The 20637-nt window shown below is 33.0% G+C and overlaps 1 protein-coding gene across 2 annotated transcripts in view; it reads left to right on the forward strand.

Moving 5' to 3' along the window:
• Vps13B (vacuolar protein sorting 13B) overlaps positions 1-20637 on the forward strand; it is a 150800-nt gene that overhangs the window by 73069 nt on the left and 57094 nt on the right. For both annotated transcript variants that reach the window (XM_085944956.1, XM_085944964.1), the window contains exons 43-53: positions 2340-2574; positions 3479-3641; positions 6548-6684; positions 7932-8082; positions 9370-9520; positions 10182-10297; positions 11179-11363; positions 13915-14073; positions 14841-15045; positions 16737-16992; positions 18293-18465. In XM_085944956.1, coding sequence (XP_085801082.1) covers positions 2340-2574; positions 3479-3641; positions 6548-6684; positions 7932-8082; positions 9370-9520; positions 10182-10297; positions 11179-11363; positions 13915-14073; positions 14841-15045; positions 16737-16992; positions 18293-18465 — 1931 coding nt within the window. The remainder of the gene's footprint in view (positions 1-2339; positions 2575-3478; positions 3642-6547; positions 6685-7931; positions 8083-9369; positions 9521-10181; positions 10298-11178; positions 11364-13914; positions 14074-14840; positions 15046-16736; positions 16993-18292; positions 18466-20637) is intronic.

Here is a 20637-nt window from a genome sequence, read left to right on the forward strand (position 1 = left end):
AATGTTAGGCTTTTCGAAGCAACAAAACAGTAAATAATGATTCATAAGCAAAAACACAGCACATCTATCGATTTGCTCTGTTTTTTGCTTAAATACGCTGGCTTACTGTTTTTTTGGTTTTGATTCTAGAATTTTTACGCAAACGTAATACCGCATGTAACTGGTAATAATGAGATAACCTCAAATTAATCATTCACTAACTTCATATCGCCCTACATTTTTAATGATATTTTAAGACTCAAAGGTGATTAAGTTCGAAATTGGACTAAGAATCGTGAAAAAAAGATTCTCAATCTTGTTTTGGAGAGTATGCAATTGGATAAACTTGATCAAAATGCTGCAAAATCCAAGGAATTGTAATGGCAAGTAAATTGTTAATGACCAGTTAATTACTTTTTAATTACCACATTTAAATATCATGTTAATTATATCTAATTGCCAACTACTGAAAATGCGCCAGCCCGTTGTTAGCACTAAATGAGTTATTAATTTTAATCTTAATCTATCATAAAACACATTTCTAACTATCTAGTCTTATTAAATTAATGATATTTGTACTTATGTCTCTAAACATTTGATATTTAAAAATAATGCAAACGGAAATTCCTCAATATTCCTTTATTCCAATGCGAGCCGCATGGCTGCTTCTAAGTTTACATCTGTCAACTGGCTTCGATATTTGTTTTTTATGAAGTGCATTACACTGAATAATCTTTCACAGTATACAGTAGTAGGAAAAATTGACAAAACAATATTGACAATACTGACACTGCGACTGGCGCGTTTGGCGCGACTGGCCATTAGATATAATTAACATGATATTTAAATGTGGTAATCAAATATTAATTAACAGGTCAGCAGTTTATGGATCATTTTTGAGTGTGGAAAGAAATTTAAGACAAGTCATGTGTATCCAACCAATTTCATGATTTTATAAATACATTTTTGAAATATTATTCTGTAAAGTGCTGGTGGCCGCATGCGGCCACCAGGGCCACACATGAAAACCACTGGTAGACCCTACATGAAGGACATGATGATTGTCAAAGCCGTCAGAGGCAATACATTTAAAATACAAAACTTCGTTTATATAGATTTATGCATATATGTATTGCTTCTGTGGAGCACGATATGAAGATTTTGACTAAAACTTATCTTCTTAATATAGAAAAACCTCAAGTGTGCGTTGCACCATATGGAGTAACAAAGGAAAAGAAGATATGCATAATTCAAAAATAAGGAAGAGTAATGCCTACAAATAGGATGACGTTTTGGGAGTCTTCCCACCAAAACTGACGAATTTTTGTATATTTAAAAATATATATTGTCATTCCGATATTATTTAATAAATAAAATACCATTACATTAAAACAAGTATTTAATTTTTCAAAAATATCCATTACAATTTAAATTATAAGCAAAAAAACATATTTACTGTTTTTTTTCCTTATGAAACTGACATTATTCCATTCAAAATCATAAATAAAAAGACAATAGTGAAGTTTTATAATCAATATTTTTGTAATTTTGCCATTTTTATGTAATCAAAATATCAATTTAAAATAATCTATTATAAACTGAAACATTTATTAAAATTGATTAACTTTTAATGAAGCATCAATGAAAAACATGATAACCTCTCTTTTCTCAAAATCGACTTTTTCCCATTAGCTGTGTTTTTGCTTATGGGGGCAGTATAAACATCTGTCAAACTATTATGAGAGTTCCGTCTCCCTCTCTCTCACACATTTACATAATATGTCTTCTCTCACGTTTTACAGACAGATTGATAAATCTAGACAAATATATGTGTAATTATGTATTAATTGAATAATCAAAAGATGAAATATGTCTGTTATCTGATTGGGCAGAAAGTTGTGAATGACAAGGCTCGCTTTGAAAATACAATTAGTTTCTGTTAAAGATTTTTCATTGTAATCAATAGTCGAACATATCTTCTATGTCTTGTTTTATGTAAATGTTCAAGAGAGAGTTAATTGTATTATTTACTACATTTCTTCTTTATGTATAAAATAAATGTATTAAATAATACGTTTTAACTCTCTCCTGAACATTTACATAAAGCAGACATAGAAGGTTTGCATAGTAAGCCGACGATATTGAATTTCATTTTATCAACCAAAAGCTTCTTATGTGTTATTATGAACAATATTCGAGACCAAATTTATTTTACCAAATAATAAAATTTAACCAAAAGGCAAATCTAATGAAAGATTATAGTTTATATTGAAATGCTTATTCTTTTCTCAACATTGGCAGCCTCAGGTGGCTAGCATTAATATGCTGTATGAAATAATTTTTATTGTTGTGATTTTCAGACACTGTGGGAAAAATCCATGTGAGCTTGGCACCTACAGTCGTCAAGTTCCAGATCGGTGACGGGAAATGGTCCGAGTTAAATATGAACATAAGTGCGATGGAGTACACAGCCGCCATCACCTCAAGACGACCAGAGAAAATTTCCATTGTCTCACTTATCGAAGCACTCTCTGTAAAATTGTCTGAAGAAGACGTCGATAAGAGTCGACTTATAGTAAACCCTTGGTCTTTTGGGTAATTATTTATTGCATTTCATATATCATTTTTTTTATAGAGTGTAGAATACTCAATTAAAGCCTCTCACAATGGAAACCACAGGTGTATTCTGCAGATCGAAGGGTTGCTGGCGTGACCTGGAAAGAAGCAGGGAAACTAATGAATGACAAGATTTTTGGAGGCATACCAATCTATTTTTGGAATGAAGTTACAGAATAATTTATTGTACAATGATCCATTATCTAATTCTTCAAGTTCATAATTAAAAATGTCAAACAATTTTACAAACCAAACTAAATTTGGTTCTTGAAAATTTTGAACAATAATGCCATCAAGTTGATAAACACCATAAAGCAACTATCTAATCTATAAAAAAATAATCAGTGAGTTACGATTTCTTTCAACATCTTTGAAAAGAATATTTTGTTTAATAACATTTTTTTGACCATGTCCAATAAGATCATATGGGTCTCCACAGAGTGGAGGTTTGTATTGACAGATTATGTTTTCACGAGAAATGGATGTCAGCCACTTGCTCAACCTATTAGGTCCATACTCTGACTCATACACAAATTGAAAAACAATATGTGTACTTGCCAGACTCAGGATTCGAACCTGGGACCCACGTCGTTGTAGGCCGACGCTTAAGACACGCAGCCATTGTATTAAAACAATTATTTATATCAAGGTAGCATGCATAACGTAAGTAAGTATGCATAGGAGTTAACCTTAACCCTCATTTCTACAAAACTACAGTTTCACTGAAACATATTCAGTTCTGCCAAAGTAAAATTTGGAACTCCAGTTCTAGGATGTGGTTCTGGGTCTGGTTCTTCAAAAAAATCTTTTATTAGGCTGAAGAACTTTCAAATGCCTCTTTATTTATACTATTAATTAATGGTAAAATTTGTGTTATTTTCAGGTATGAAATCAATTTGAAGTGGGAGAAATGGTCAATTTTGACAGCACCAATAGTCAGTTGTCTTATGGAAGCCGACAGACTTTGTATTGATGTATGCCGACAGCACCTCCGAATTATGAAACGATTTTCTGATTACTTCATAAAACATAAGGAAGTTATCAAGGTTATTTAGTTTCTTTTATTCCCAAAGCTATTAAATTAAAACTTATTAAAGAATGGGCGTTATACTTGGCAACCAAAAAGTCGTTTACCGCAAAGATTGAACTGTGGAATTATCAGTTTTTCCTTTACCTTTTTCGGTTACCTAACCGAATTTTTTTTTTTTTTTTAAACGGTACATGTTCAAACACGCGCGTTTACATCATTTTACTCCCTACTTCAATTATAGTTTGTCAATTTATGGCTACAGCCGTATGTTGTAGCTTATCCACTGGGGAATGCCAAAAGAAATGGCGTATTTCAAAAAAACACTATCTTCTTCTTAGGTCAATAATTATTATAAAGCAATCATTATTCGTAGGATGTTTATCACACTTGAATGGTCAAAGACATAGCTTATAACTAGTATCTTTAGAATTATCTTCAAATGTGTTAATCTTGCCCATTTTTTGAATAACAAAATTAATCGTAATCGTAATAAATTATCGTAAATATTTCACTATAATAATGTAGACATAAATTATACTGATAGTTTTATAAATGTGTTTAAAAATTAATAAATGTAAAAAATGTTAACACCACTGCACATTTATGTTCTGAAATATGACTATATTCTAAAATATTAGAGCGAGAGGTTTAAAAGAATACTATTTTATGTAATAAAAATACTTTATGCAGTCATCAAATGTTTAAAATAAATATAAAGGATAAAAAGGCTTCAAAATTATATAAATAGATTATCTACAACGTTTAAGGTGTGTCCAGGATCATGCTTTGAAAATAGAACAAAAGCTCCATTTTGACCTACGCTGAGCATGTCCCCCCTAAGTGCCCATACGCACTTGCGGCCTGCCGCCTATCGTTTTTTGTATGCAAAGTGCGATATGCGCAGGCCGCTGCGGTTAGCCGGCATACAAAAAACGATAGGCGGCAGGCCGCCGCGGCTAGCCGCAAAGCGGCCTTCCACAAGTGCGTATGGGCACTTAATGTTTTGAATTTTTTATTATTTATTGAGTGTATTAGGGCAAATCTGCAATGCTGCCCGTTGTCCGTTGGCTTTAGTTTTTGAATGAGCTAGATCTTATAGGGTGCAGGCGAAGGTTTTTATGCAAAATTCGCCATACAGATCCGTATGAGAGACCAAGCTGCTGTGATCTTTTTGGATCAATATTTCTGGTTCTACGGCCACATTTTCACATATAGCAGCAATGTTTTCGCATGAATGGGCCGGAATGAACCTGTACAGGTGTCAGGCGATCCAAAACAATACCAGTCTCTTCAAATTTTTTCATCAGACAGCATTCGGTTGGGCGATGATTTCTACCAAATTCTGACCTTAATTTTTGCAGTACGACCGTTGAAGATTTGCCATTTTCGTAATATGATTTTTATAAGTTCGTATCATTGAACCTGAACTGAACGAATCAAATGGCATCGTTGGATTTATTTGATTTGGAACCGTTTGGTAGAATGTCCACGGAAACGCTTTTCTGACAACTAATTAGTGTTGCCAGTACTTAAAATTAATTCATAATATATTAGTCTCTAAAACAGAAACATATTTGAAACGTCAACTTGTTATGAAATTCTAACCTCCTATCATGGTCTACAATAATACAAATTTAACAAACTGTCGTATTCATTCATTTTAAATATACAAAATATAAAGAATGCTTCATAAATAGGTAACCATTTAGTTAATTTATAAGATTTATAGGTATGACTAGTTTTTAAAAATTACTTTTGATTAGAGCTTTTCATAATTATTGACCACTTGTTCATGTCGACAGTATGATATTGTGACTTAGACGACAATCGAACATATTAAATTCGTTAGGTAATATAAAGATCATTCCGGGTTGATTTAACACAGTTTGTAGTTTAGAATCTCCGTTACAAAATATAAATAAAATGAAAATAAATTCTTTGTCTGACATAATAATTATAGTAATGATATTAAATCGAACTTGCATAGAAAATAGTGCTGGATTTTGAGATAATAACACCAAAAGCGGCGTCTTGTTCGCGTTTGGTTACTTATGAATAATAGGTATTGATTATTAATCTATAATACATATAATTCAAGTGAACTCCTATGGTGTAAATATCTAACATATTAATATGAACACCTCACGATATATAAATGCCGAATAATGCTTATCAACACTTTGACAGATTGCCATTAGTCTATGGATCGTCCGAATTGGTTTGACGTTTCATGTCAAACCATTTCTGATGGTCCGAGAACGGTTTGATTTTCAATGATACACTGAACCAAACGTCAAATCTCAAACCATTTCCGGTCAACTACAATTTGTATGTATATTGTCTATGGTTTAATTTGATTTGTTTCATTCATGTTGAAAGAAACGAACCTTATATAAACCATTTCTTGTATTCAAGAAATAATAATTTTTCACAAGATTTTGAGAATGTAACATTCCATATGTTGTATATACATAACTTGAAAACACCTCAGATATACACCCACTAGAAAAAATCATATTTAAAAAAAAATACGATGCTCAACGGGATTTGAACCCGTATAACCACTGGTATCGCGCCAACTGTACATTAACCAATTATGCTACTAGACTCCTATTTAATTGTGACAATTTAAACTAGTAGGTCATACATGAAATACTTATCAAATTGCGTTATTATTGAGTATCGGTTTTTGTGTATTAAATCAAGGAATATTAATTACCGTAATTACTAACCAACGCCCGCAAATATGATTTTTTCTAGTGGGTAATTGTGAATTTTTCATTGAATAAAAGAAATGGTTTATTAAAAAGTGTTAGCAAGTTCAAGTAGACGTTATAACTAAAATATATTGCGAGAGCCGGGTGTCGGATAACCCTGTACAATTAAACTTATGCCATTGCAAGTTTTTTTTTATATTTTTAGGAATTGTATCTGCAATTTTATGTTGCTGGTGACACCAAAACTACTGAAGACAAACCTAGAAACATTGATTCATCGTTTGGCACAAGCTTATGGGATGGAACCTCCACATATGACCGGCATTACAAGGACGATCTCAAGTAATTTTGTCACAATTTTAACGTTATCTGTCCATTATTGATATTCTAGAGTTAACCTCAAATTGAGTTTTCAACAATGACATATTAAATGGACGACTCACTTCATACCCGGCGCGCACGAGAAATTGTGCATGAAAGTCATTCACAGATGTATAGGTAGATGTCACGTGACCATTGACGTATCCGTTTCCATTATGCGATACAAGCTTCGAGAATTTATAGTAATATAACCTTTATTGTAATGGCGTATTAGTGTCATGACTCATTGCGTTAGAAACAGATTCTCGGTTACTTACGACTTCTCGGAGATTAGACGCAAGTGAGACCAGCGAATCACAGGCGACTGACTGTCCAATGGTTCCTGTCATTCAATTGCATTGAATAAACATTCATCAATATCTTAAAATGGCATTTTATAAATAATAAATAATACTAACACATGCAAGGTGATATCCCATCTTTCTTGGAGTGTTTAGTAGATTTTTTTACAATTTTTAACTAGGCACATTGGCATTTTGTAACACAATAATAACGGTGGAGTCGAAACCTGACAGTCAGAAATTTTGTATGGGCAGACCCAGCGGTGTCGCCAGACCGCTTGCAAGCAGAATGTTCATTTGAGCGTAGGATACCGATATTAAAATATGAATTTCGCCATCCGGCAGACCCGACACAAAGTGAGTGTCATTTTATTTTCTAGATACTTCGTCCATATTAATGTCATTGGTTTTCAATATGTAAATAAACAATTCAAGTATATTGTTTAAGGTGTGTTAACACAGCAGACAATTCAATACGGTCCTGAAACAGTTCTATATATTCTATATTATTCTTTTTATTCTTTCATCAGCAAAATTAGCAAAGAAGCTACATGACACATGTGAATACTTGCCATAAAATTTGGTGATTATTTTTATTGTATATTAAGTGTCTTTGAGAGTTTTTTTATTAAATGTTATATATACGGCAATTTTCATAAGCTGGCTGACTAATTATTCTCCTTGTGTGGTAATACTGTCAATTTATTTCGATTTATCAGATTATTTTAGTTTGGTGGGTCGTAAATCTTTTCATATTATGAATTTCTAGTTAAACTGACTAATTTATATGAAAAACATGGTTTCGCTAATATTTTGATTTGCAGCAAATTCCGAATTAACCATGTCCGTATTAGCAGCGTTTTACTGTATTATGCTACACTATATTATTTGATGTAAATGTGTGACAACATTTTGTTATGATTGTAGGGCGGCTGCTTTCAGATCAATATTTTCTACATACAATGGCAAAGGATACATTCAACCTTTTCAAATGTTTACATCTTCAAGATCAGTCGCGTGGAAATACCCTCAACCGCGAGCTATTACCAAAGTTCACAGCTTTCCGGTGCCGTTTGAGGTATTTCATTCTTATATTCAATTTTCATGATTTATTTATTAATTAGTATAGAATGTCGTATGAGTAAAATAAAGTAAACGACATTCAGAACTATGCGTACTTGATTTCTGTTTATAATATATATTCATTTGACAGCTATCACTCGTTATATGCATAACGCATAAGACCACTTATTTACGTAATTATGACTATGCATCGGGCCCTAAGGTACTACATATAGAGCAAACAAGACAGTTATAGTTACACAGATTGCAAACAATGTCTTATATCATGTTGGTACGTTGAATCAATAGGCATCTTTGATTGTTAGCTTGTTTGTGCTATCCTTGTCACCATACGGTTTAAGGCAAAGTCGTTTATATTTTAATGTCACTAGACCAGGGCTTCCCAAACTATGTTCCGCGGAACACCAGTGTCCCGCCGAACCTGAATAGGTTTTCCGCGACCATTTGGAAAGGTTTTATACACTTCCAACACATTTAAAGATTTTCTTTAGATTTAGATTTAAAGAAGAATCTATTTCATATTGAAAGGCGAGTGATGATCTATCTCCGCTGATGTTTATGACGTCAACTATCTAGATAGGTCATGGCTCCCACAAGGGGGGGGGGGGCTGACAAGCCTCTAGCTTAACCCGGCGTAAGAGATCGTCCAGCCAAGTGAGATAAACACACATCACAAATGTTATTATGCTTGAAGTGCTGTTTCACTTCAAGCATAATAACATTTAATAATATGTGGTTTTGCCATACTTATATTTTTTTATTATTGTCGATATTTGACATAAATATACATAATTGTGCATATCAACATAAAAGTGGTGTATTAAAAATACAAAAAATCGCTAAAAATACCCTTAATTTTACCTCGAACACCATTTGGAATATGCAGCTGCAGATCGTCACATTGCCTTTAACTTTAGCGATAAGTAAAGGGCCCGGCAAAGATCCTAACCTGGGGACCCGCTTCGGGATGTGGGGGCCATGATCTAGGTACAGACGGAGGACCATCTTTTCTCACACCGTGCGCGTAAAAAATATGGGGTATATTGTTTTTAACTAACCGGCTGACAAGTCTTGTCAGTTCAACGACAGTTGCCAAAATTGGCAGAACGGTTAGCTGCGCTAATAAATAACATACAAAATAAACTAAGTGTTCCATTAAAATTTCCGGGTTTGCAAAGTGTTCCATTGCAGAAAAGGTTTGGGAAACCCTGCTGTAGACAATTAAACCTCACTAAATCAAACAACCATTTTATCATTCATTCATTTGTTTTTATTATTTCAGCCAACAGTGTCTAATGAAGAGAACACTGTAAAAGAAGTCACTTGTCATTTGGAATATTATTGTGAAATACGGAGAAGCTTTTATTTTTACGCAAGTTTTATTATAAGACAAGGACAATGCGTAAGGCTGGAACTTGACAAAGTTAACGAAAGTATGATTTTGTTTCTCATTAAACTTCACTAACTAGTCATATTTAAGGCTATTCTGGAGTTGTGCCTCAAATATAATATTTACACATACAAAATAATTTAAAGCAATAGCATCCTTATCAAATTTCCTTTTCGCACAAATTGAATAATACATGCTCATATGTTATACATAATACATCAGATAATTTGCAACTTTGCAGGAGAGCAATTTGAAATAAGAATTTTATTATATGTATTATATTTTTCACTAACTACTTTACCAAAAAATCATCAAAACGTCATCATGGAACAACTCTCACTAACACACGTTTCGGATGCTGGAAATAACATTCCATAAACTAGAATTTAAGGCTTTGCAAAAAATCCTGCAATGATCTGATTGCTTCAATCATTGATAGTGCAGTTGCTTTCTTAAAAATGAAGATGATGACATGTGTACTTCTGGATTGTGTACCCAACTGCTGTAATTTATGCTAGAATGGCTTGAATGAAGACATTTTGTCATATAGTTGAGTGACATGTTAAAAAGGGTTCAAAGAACATTATACTCATTTGATTTTGATCGATGCTTTACCATATTATTTTTACCGAAATATAGTTTTCAGTTGACTTGGGGTCGGTGTAATAATATTGCATAAATAATAATATTTTGTTATTTTTTAGATGTAGTGTTTTCACTAATGTGGAGGATAGTCATTCATCAAGACGTTGATAACGATTTAGACTGTGAAAAGATCCAATCGCATTTTGACATGTTTAAATTTGAAACATTCATTAAGGTATTCATAATTATTTATATATATATATATATATAAGTGAGGTGTCTATTTTCAAGTACCGATAAGTCAGTAATTCAATATTTGTGGTAAACAATGCTTTTTCACTTTAAAACGTAAACGAATGTTATAACGTTAGTTTCTTTTATCCTTTTTCTCTTTTTTGTCTTTTTTTATCAGTCAATAAACCCTTTACTGCAATGAATACAAAAATTAATTGGATATATCGGACACTTTGTCTATCCTTGCTGGAGTGTTCCCTTTAGACTTGCACATTTAGATCTCTGGTGCCAGAACCTCCTTACTTGGGGGTCTGGGGACGTAGGTTGGCGGTATCGTATCATCACCGCCTCCAGATATTGGATCTATGGGCCGAGCCTGAAGAGTTTTACACAAAGGCAGACAATTTTTTTTCGAAATATAGTGGGCAATGTAAATAACCAAATTGATTCTGGTATGACCTGGAATGACGCAAGAAGTCTGGCTAACGACAGGAATACTTGGAGGCGCCGCATGGTGTCCATATGCTTCAGTTAAGGGATAGGTATGGCCAAACAAGAAGATAAAATATCTAAATTTATACCATTAACTCATACATAATTTTAGATATTTTATTGATGGAAGAATATTCTCTATCTATAATGATTTGATAAGACAGGGTTTAATTAAATTTGAAAAACTAACCAAACACCATCTGCAGTTTGTAACCTTAGTTCAATGAAAACATATAAGTATAACTGACGAACTGTGCATTCGACAGGATTTTAACAGCCGCCTGCCTCCACCCTTCGCTACTGGTTGATAGAATTCTTACATAGAATTCTTCAGTTTGCAATTTGGATTTTGTCATAAAGTAGCAAATTTTAAAATTCTTCCTGTTCCAGGATGCATTCCGAGATATACCAGTTCATGAGGAAAAGAGTGACTACATATTGCCTGTAACACCACAGATGTTGTTTGACTGCTTAAAAATTGACTCATTTTTCACACCAAACTTTATTCCCACAATGACATTCCTGTTAAAAATTTCCGCCTTAGAATTTAACCTTTTCAATGATCACATACAAAGGTAAGTCATTCTACATTTTTATTAATATTTAAAGCTATTGAAGAAAAATTATTGGTGTACCTTTCGTACGTAATTATTTTACAATATACTTTTTAAAAATCCACATTATGGGATTGACTAGTAAATATAATAATACATCGTCACAATAATTAATTTAAAACAAGAACACGTTTTTGTTATCCTTAATGTCGCATATAAAACGCACTAAAAAAACATCTGACAAAAATATTTATTAAACATGATGGAAATAGCAAATTCAAGAAGCAATTTCACTTGCATTGCAAGTTCGGAATATTCAACTTATAGACAAGTTATGGTGTGGTGTACAATATCAACAAATACAAAGTAAAACCTTAATGGAAATCTTTTAACTTGATTTAATGGTTAAAAATGTTTCCCATAAATTATGGCAAATTTATTGGTAATATTCACAAATAATTCATGACTAAAGGTGTGAATAAATTGGGAACACATGACGCCACGCAACGAAACAACACGCATGCGACATGATTATCTTATCTTACCATTTTCCATTGCGTATTATGGAACAGAAACATACTATCAACGCATTGCATGGCGTGTTTCCAATTTTTTTCCACCTTAAGGGGGGACATGCTCAGCGTAGGTCAAAATGGAGCTTTTATTACATTTTTCAAAGCATGATCCTGGACATTCCTTAAATGTTATAGATAATCTTTTTATATATGTTTGAAGCCTTATTATTCCTTATATTTATTTTAAAAATTTGATGACTGCATAAAGTATTTTTATTACATAAAATAGTATTCTTTTAAACCTCTCGCTGTGTATAGAATATAGTCATATTTCAGTACATACATGTGCAGTGGTGTTAAGATTTTTTACATTTATTAATTTTTAAACGCATTTATAAAACCATCAGTATAATTTATGTCGACATTATTATAGTGAAATATTTACGATATAAAATTATATTGATAATCTCTGTGATCCCAAATTTGACAAGAATTAGGCATTTTATTATTCAAAAAATGGGCAAGCTAAAGATACTAATTATAAGCTATGTCTTTGACCATTCAAGTGTGATAAATATCCTACGAATAATGATTGCTTTATAATAATTATTGACCTAAGAATAAGGTACTTAGTGTTATTTTGAAATACGCCATTTCTTTTGGCATTCCCCAGTGGTTAAGCTACAACATACGGCCGTAGCCATAAATTGACAAATTATAATTTAAGTAGGGAGTAAAATGATGTTAACGCGCGTGTTAGAACATGTACCTAACCGAAATTTTTTTTTTATTTTTTTTTAAACGGTACATGTTCAAACACGCGCGTTAACATGATCTTACTCCCTACTTCAGTTTTAGTTTGTCAATTTATGGCTACGGCCGTATGTTGTAGCTTAACCACCGGGGAATGCCAAAAGAAATGGCATATTTCAAAAAAACACTACCTTATTCTTAGGTCAATAATTATTATAAAGCAATCATTATTAGTAGGATATTTATCACACTTGAATGGTCAAAGACATAGCTTATAACTAGTATCTTTAGAATTATCTTCAAATGTGTAAATCTTGCCCATTTTTTAAATGCGTTTAAAAATTAATAAACGTAAAAAATCTTAACAACACTGCACATGTATGTACTGAAATATGACTATATTCTAAAACATTAGAGCGAGAGGTTTAAAAGAATACTATTTTATGTAATAAAAATACTTTATGCAGTCATCAAATGTTTAATAAATGTGAAGGATAATAAGGCTTCAAAATTATATAAATAGATTATCTACAAAGTTTAAGGAATATCCAGGCTTATGCTCTGAAAATACCATAAAACCTCCATTTCCCCAAAATGTCCAGGATCATTCTTTGAAAAATGCAATAAAAGCTCCATTTTGACCTATGCTGAGCATGTCCCTCCTTAAGTTATAGTTATATTTTTCGTGTTCGGAAACTTGTATGTATGCAGTTTGCCGTGTCACACTTATAAGGAGATATATGGCCGTATATTAAAAACCTTCCAACCTCTTTGGGTCGTATAGTACTGACATAAAATTTATGGCTAAATAAAACATGGTTCTTGTCGGTTTACAATTTACAGGAAGCCAGCAGCAAACTAATTTTGAAAATAGCCGATATACTGGATTATTTGTTAGTTTAGGTTAGGTTAGGTTTTCATTCTTGAATTAATGTTCATATTGAATTTAATAAAATTGGAGACCGTATAGTATACGGTTATCTCTTGCCGATAAGAAAGCTCACGGCGGACTGTGCCATGGTGAAATATTTTATCTTAAGTTATCCATGTTTGATCTTAATACCATATGCTCACCTATTTTGTTTTTACGAAAAATGGATCTTAGCTACTTGTTCAACCTATTAGGTCCATACTCTGGGTTCAAACATATATTGAAAAACAACATGTGTATTTGCCAGACCCCACGATATTATAAGCCGATATGTTGTCACTTGGCCATCGTGCATTTATTTGCCCAAAATATGATAATATAGTTATGTTGGTATATTTGTAAATTTTTGTATTTTATTTATTTATATTTTCAGGCATTTACCACTTGTCAGTGACCCAATGAATATGTACAAATCAGATACAGCAGCGTTGGCTTCATACATCTTCTTCAATACATCCTTGACTAACACAAAAATTCATTGCACCATGTGGAACAGTGTTACCACTTGGATGAAACTTAATTCTAATGTAGTGTAAGTAATACTTTATTTATCCTAATTACATATAAAGATTTACACATACTATTTATTAAATTACATATTACTGTTAAAACGTCGATGGAGCCATCTTACTTTCACGATCCCATTAGAAGCATTCAAGAGAAAAACAACACCCCAAAATTTGTCTTATTATTGTCTGTAAATCAACCCAAAGAAAACCAACATTATGTACACCTGTTACGGCTCTTTGATCAGCGATAGACAAAACATCGAGAGTGTTGATATCTTTGACACTCAGTAAAGAAAACTATCCAAGTGGAAAAGCATGAGCAGCATTCTACTCAATGTAGAATGTCTGGCGCTTCCAGTTCTACTTCGTCAGCACTAAATACCGCCTGTTCAGTATTCTGACAATTCAGTTTTATGGTAGCAGGTTATGACATTGAACGAAGACTCAGAGCAACTGTACACTGAGGTTCAATAACAGATTCTTACAGCGGATACTAGATATGTGATGGTGTATGACTTTGTCAGAAACAAAGAGATAAGAAAACAGACCACGAAGCCTCTCATTGTATCTATATTGATAGTGTGACGTTGGACCTAACTCAAATGAGTCTCAAACTGGCCTGCTTGAGTCCTGGTAAGATCTGAGGCAACACCATAAAACTGATGAACAATACGTATTCTTGGAGGCGCTGTGTCGTGGGCATATATTCTCTAAGGAATGGTCATTAATAAAGTAAAGATTGAGATAAATTATTATTATACATGTCATTGATACCGATTACTGTTTTTAGGTGTAATGTTGTGGAAGGAGGATGTCTTTCCCTGAAAGATGTTATTAACTGTCAAGACCTGTCTGTAAGAATTTGGAGCGGAGGATCTGCAGAAAACGTCAAAGGTTGTGTTGTTAAGGCTAAAACTTTCACTGTCCAAGGAGGCCCACAAAATACAATACCTTTAATGGCTTCACTCCAATGCTGGTCAGACTTTTTCCATCAGGTATGTTATTTTTACCACTCTTCATTCTGTATGAATATTATAAAAGGTTTTTTATTGCATCTTGAAATCATCATTGATTGAAAGAGATTGGGAGACTGCACTGGCTAGATCACGTGCATCGTATGGATGATAATGAACCAGCAAAGAGAGTAATGAGTGGAGACCGGATTATATGCAATATAAAAAGCTTGAAATATGCATGAAAATATGCGTGAAAAGTGTCAAAATATGCAATACTAAATAAATATTAATAAATAAAAATCAGCATACAATTAGTAAGTATCGACGATAAGTATTAATTAACTAATATTTAACATTTTGTTACTCTTGTAAACGTTAACAATCAGGTACTTTTCCAAATGTTCGGTAGTAAGATTGTGTCTTCGATCACTCAAAATATTTTTATAAGTGGAAAAGGACCGTTCCACATCCACTGAGGTAACTGGGCAGTATTTGAATTTGGGTGCTGTGTCAGCACTTATTGTTTCTGACAAAAGTTCACCCGTCCTATTAATAAAACTATTAATTTGACACAGACGTTCAAAACCTAGGTTATTTATTGTTCAAAATGTTTTCAAACTGTTCTCTGAGTTCATTTGGCAGATTTTATTCATTAACTGAATAGATTCAGTCAACGCCACACCTTGAGTTTTTAATTTTTTAATACTCGCAGGTATGTGGGAAAAATGAGTGCTAAACACAGCTATGTTTTTTTTCTAATGGATTCAAGCTCTGTACTATTCTATTATGTTTTTTTTATACTAGAATCTTATACAGAAGTCATTTACTACACCTTTGATGGCTAATAGGTTTGGACGGCTACAACGTATACTACACAATATAATAAATATAGCGAAAATATACAGCATCACTAGATTTTAGGTAAAATATGCAATAACCAGTGAGAATGGGCTAAATACGCAAATGCATATAATCCGGTCTCTAGTAATGAGTTATCCAACAAGGCGCCGAAGAAGTGCTAAGTCAAATATCAGCTGTTTAGATGAAGCTATCAACGAATGCCATATACTTGGGATACCGAACAGGAAAGCACCAACTGTAGGTAGGGACAGGTGGACTGGACAGGACAGGAGTGTTATTAGAGGAATCCAGGATCCACCCTGGGTTACTTACACAGTAAGTACACTTTAGTATATGTCACGGAAGGAATGAGAGTAAAGCAACATAGACTCTACGTGATGCTCTAACATTACGCGTTGTCCCCCAATGTTGCACGCAACATAGTGCGGCATTTCTACCTGACGTGGGAATGCGTATTGAATATTGTCACTTTGCAAGCGAGCGTATGTTGGCGAGTGTAGACAGATGTGCAACATGTCGCTCAACATGAGTCACTCGAATATCCACTCTTCTTTCTCTTTGTATTAAGTAGTTCCACACTCACTGCCTTTTCTTTCTCTTATGTTTTGATAAACTACTCATTAGAATAAATATGTTCGCAGCACTGACCAACACAACTCCTCGGGCGTCATTTTTTCGAGAACTGATGTGAGTCCTGGTGTGTACAAGCAAAATGTTCGGTGACATTGTTCCTGAGACATCGACATAGATGTTGAGCGTCATGTCCTGCGACATGTTGCTCCATTTGTCCCCTAGTGAATATATGGCTTAAAGAACACTTGGTGGCAACCCAAATACCAGTAAAGATAATAAAATTATTCTTTTTTCAGCTGTCTAAAGATGAAGTATTCGAGGGAAGAAACAGTCAGCAAATTTGCGATGAGTGCCTTAGCTCGAAACCTGATGCTATCATTCAAAAATACGTCATTTGCAATGACACAACTATCATATTGCGAATTAGACAACTGACGACGTCTGAAAATATTAACATTGGTTCCAGAGAAACACATCTTTATTCTTGGAGAGCACTAAAATTGCCACGCATCATGGAAGTTACTATACCTTCTAGTGACGGAATATCCGCTGGTTAGTGATGTTGATATTTCGAGATTTATCTCTTTAATTGTGGCAACAATTCTTGTTATAGCAGTTTGAATTTTGTTCTTCAGAATGTGATCTAAAAGCAATAGTATGTTGGGTGTCACTTGTGTGAGTTGTTATGTCGAATAAAACTGATTGAATTGAGTTTATTCTTGATTATGCACACTTTTGAATGACATATTTCGATGTATTAGAACTTCTCGAAACATGCCGTGAAACAATAATATTATAAATGAAGCTAATTACATATTACAGATATGACTTCTGGACTGAAAGTACCTAATGAATGTCAAATTCGGTTGAAGTTACCCACTTTCCATCGAATTTTTTATTTTTACTTGTTGGAGTTGGTAATGGTAGTTGTCATCTGGCGATGCAAATCCATAACTGACCAAATGAGAACATCTTCAATTATCTCAAGGCTGATCATTAGGAATGTGAAGAACTTTTCCGGCTTACATTATTACATCACATCATTACGTTACCCATTGATAAATAGTGTTTATTGGAAGGAAGTTAATAATTTTGCAACCATAAATATGTACAGTAATGGATAACAAATTCATGTATTTGGATTAACCCAAAATTTTGTAATAAACGGTCTATGGTCGGCTTGTCTCAAATAATTTTTTGTGTAAAGATTTCCGAGTCTTTCTCTTCTCTGCATAGATTAGGTTCTTGCTTAATTCTCTTAAGGTTTATTTAGACCAAACGAACAAGAACATAGAGCGGGAGCTAGAGCATTTTGTTCCTGCTCGCCTGATGTAAACGCCTAGTAAACAAAATCCACAAAACAAGTTTAAATAAAAAGAGCTAGAATAGAGCAAATGCTCTGGCTATCTTTCTGTGTTTTTGTTCGTTTGGTTTAAACTATCACATTTGTTTGTTCGCGAGAGCACGACTTAGTCGCGTTTTTGGCTGGTCAATTTTTATTTCCATGCAACATGTAGCAATACGCAAAAGTGATGTAATATTTAGTAATCGTATAGGTATGTTTGGCAGCGAGCGAAGAACACTTTGATGAAATCGCTCCACCAGGGAGTGCGACAGAACACGAAATAATGCTCAACACAACTGTACTCTCGCTCTAGCATGCGTTTAGATCAAACTAACGAGCATTCTTAGAGCATGCTAGCTAAATGCAGCGAATTTCTGTAGAATCCAAAAGAATGCTCGCTCGCTCAACAAAAAGCGTTTACATCAAGAGAATTTTATTGAAAATAAATACTGCTTTACATTATGTAAATAGGCTTTAATATAATATAAATACATATATCTTTTTTAGATTTCAAGATGGATGAAGTTGGTCTCAACACAATTGAACTGAGAAGTAATGAGAGTGATAATAAAGTGACGTTGGTAGTTTTAGTGGAGACTATTAGTCCAGTTCAATTAAGTGTTACATTAATGGGGAGATTAATCATCATGAATTCACTGTCACAGGCACTGGATTTGAAGGTATGTGCAAGAAAAAAGACATGTATGTGCATATAAATGTTAATTTTTGTTGCTAAGGACCAGATGCAAAGATGTCACCATTATATTAACCTCACTAACATCTAGCATTATCTTTAATTGAAGGCATCCCGTCCCTATAAAAAGGGTCTATATGCCAAAACAAAAATGTTCAGGAGAGATTAAAATCACTTAGCGAAATAAATACAACATTTTTTTATGTGTATATTAAGATAAGAATTTTCTTATTTTAAAAATGATATTTTAAGATACCACGTAATAGACCAAACAATAAAAAATAAAAAAAATAAAGAAAAGTAAAAGTATCAAATTGTATATTACATTTAGACCTCTCTTCCATGTTAGCCAATCTTTTCGAACGAATTTTGATAGAAGTGTGGTGATATTATGAAAATTAAATTCCCACGCTGTGTATACTGTTATATAGGCCCTTTAAATACAATAAAATCACTTTTGATACCAATATACACTATATTGACCCTTTTAATAGGGACACCTTCACTGATTAGTGGCAGACTTGAGAAACACAAAATTTGTGTAGCATCTGTCAAAACACAGATTTTCATTTATAAACTATTTTTTTGAAGTTATACTTCTTTTGGCGCATTTGGGAAAACAGATCAGAGTATTTTTGGCGTGTGACAAAGTTGTGCGCGCCGATGTAACGCGTTTGGCATGGGACAGAAGTTTCGCGCACCGATGCAACACAGTTTATTATTATGAGTATTTATTAAAATCAGCTATTAAAGGAATTAGTAAATATTACTTACTTATGTATTTATGTACCAATGTACCTAAATGGTTAATACATAATTGAACAGCCATGTGCTTATAGAATATAGAACAATATATCATACAGGGATTGCCCAAACCTGTGATAATTTATTATTGGCATAAGTAGGTATTTATAAGTTTTATGATTTCTGAATATACCTAGGTATAGCATGCAACATTAAGTAGATATACCTAGGTACCTACTTATTATGTAATTGCGCATAATGTGACACTCTCCCAAAGTAACACCAATCAATACCTACGCATTTAGGAAGGTACCTATGCTTATTTAAATTGTTACTTATTTATAGGTAAGTATCTATGTAATTTATAGATTTACTTTACTTTTTTGTTGAATACCTACAAGTCTTAATCGGTTAATATCTTGGTATGTATGTATGTACGTATATAACCAGTAAGTACCTATGGCAATTCAGATCCTGTAAAATAGTGTGGAACTATCACTGGCCAAGTTGAGTAAATCGACATCAAAGGACCTACGCAATTTCTTGTAAACTCTGCATACCTAGGTACTTGTTTTTAACATTAGGTAGGTGTATCTATGCATAATGAGGTCTCATTTTAAAATGATTCTTTATTACTAATAACTATATGATAATATTGATAGGTAGGTAAGTAGGTTTTATTAAAGTTAAGATTTTGTGACATTATCGTATTATTTTGTTTAATTGTGTAAAAATAATTTAACTGCGTACAAATAAATATCATTTTAATTTGATTATGCATTTAATCAAAACTTTATTAATTGTATTAACCCGGCCGCCGCGTCAGTTTCAATATGAAAGAAGCCCGCTCTGCGGGAAGGTTTTTCTAAATGCTGTGCTTCGCTGTATTATGATAAATACGGCAATTAAAAATAGCTGGTATAACTGTTATCATGCCTAGATACATAAGGTTCGAAGTGCCACACTAAAAAATAGAATCGATTGTTGAATTTAGCTGTATTTACTTCAATGAAACCATTGATAGTCCCTTGTATTGAAAAATCACGGAGCCATGTTTGATGACGTAGACACGCTTGTGCGCCCATAAAAATTAATAAATCACTCACTATAATATTTTACTCATGTTAGAAACAATTAAAAATGCCATTAAAAATATTGAAAATAATAGCTTTTATGTGTGTGTCGCATATTATTACATGTTTTATGGATCACGTAAAGTTGAGTCCACACTGCTTGAAATATTATAATAATTTCTTTTGTTATTTTTTGAGTGAAATTTGGATTTTTACTAGATTAAACTTTTCAGTTTTATTGAGCATTGTGTTATGTTAGTGATTGTCGTTTTATGTTTTATAAAAAAAACAATATTTATTTTGTAAAATCTGCGTATTTTTTTCTAAGTGCTATAAAAACA

The sequence above is a fragment of the Rhyacophila brunnea genome, unplaced genomic scaffold, assembly GCF_057557595.1.
Source record: "Rhyacophila brunnea isolate RB1 unplaced genomic scaffold, BYU_Rbru_1.0 scaffold_1, whole genome shotgun sequence".
Taxonomy (NCBI): domain Eukaryota; kingdom Metazoa; phylum Arthropoda; class Insecta; order Trichoptera; family Rhyacophilidae; genus Rhyacophila; species Rhyacophila brunnea.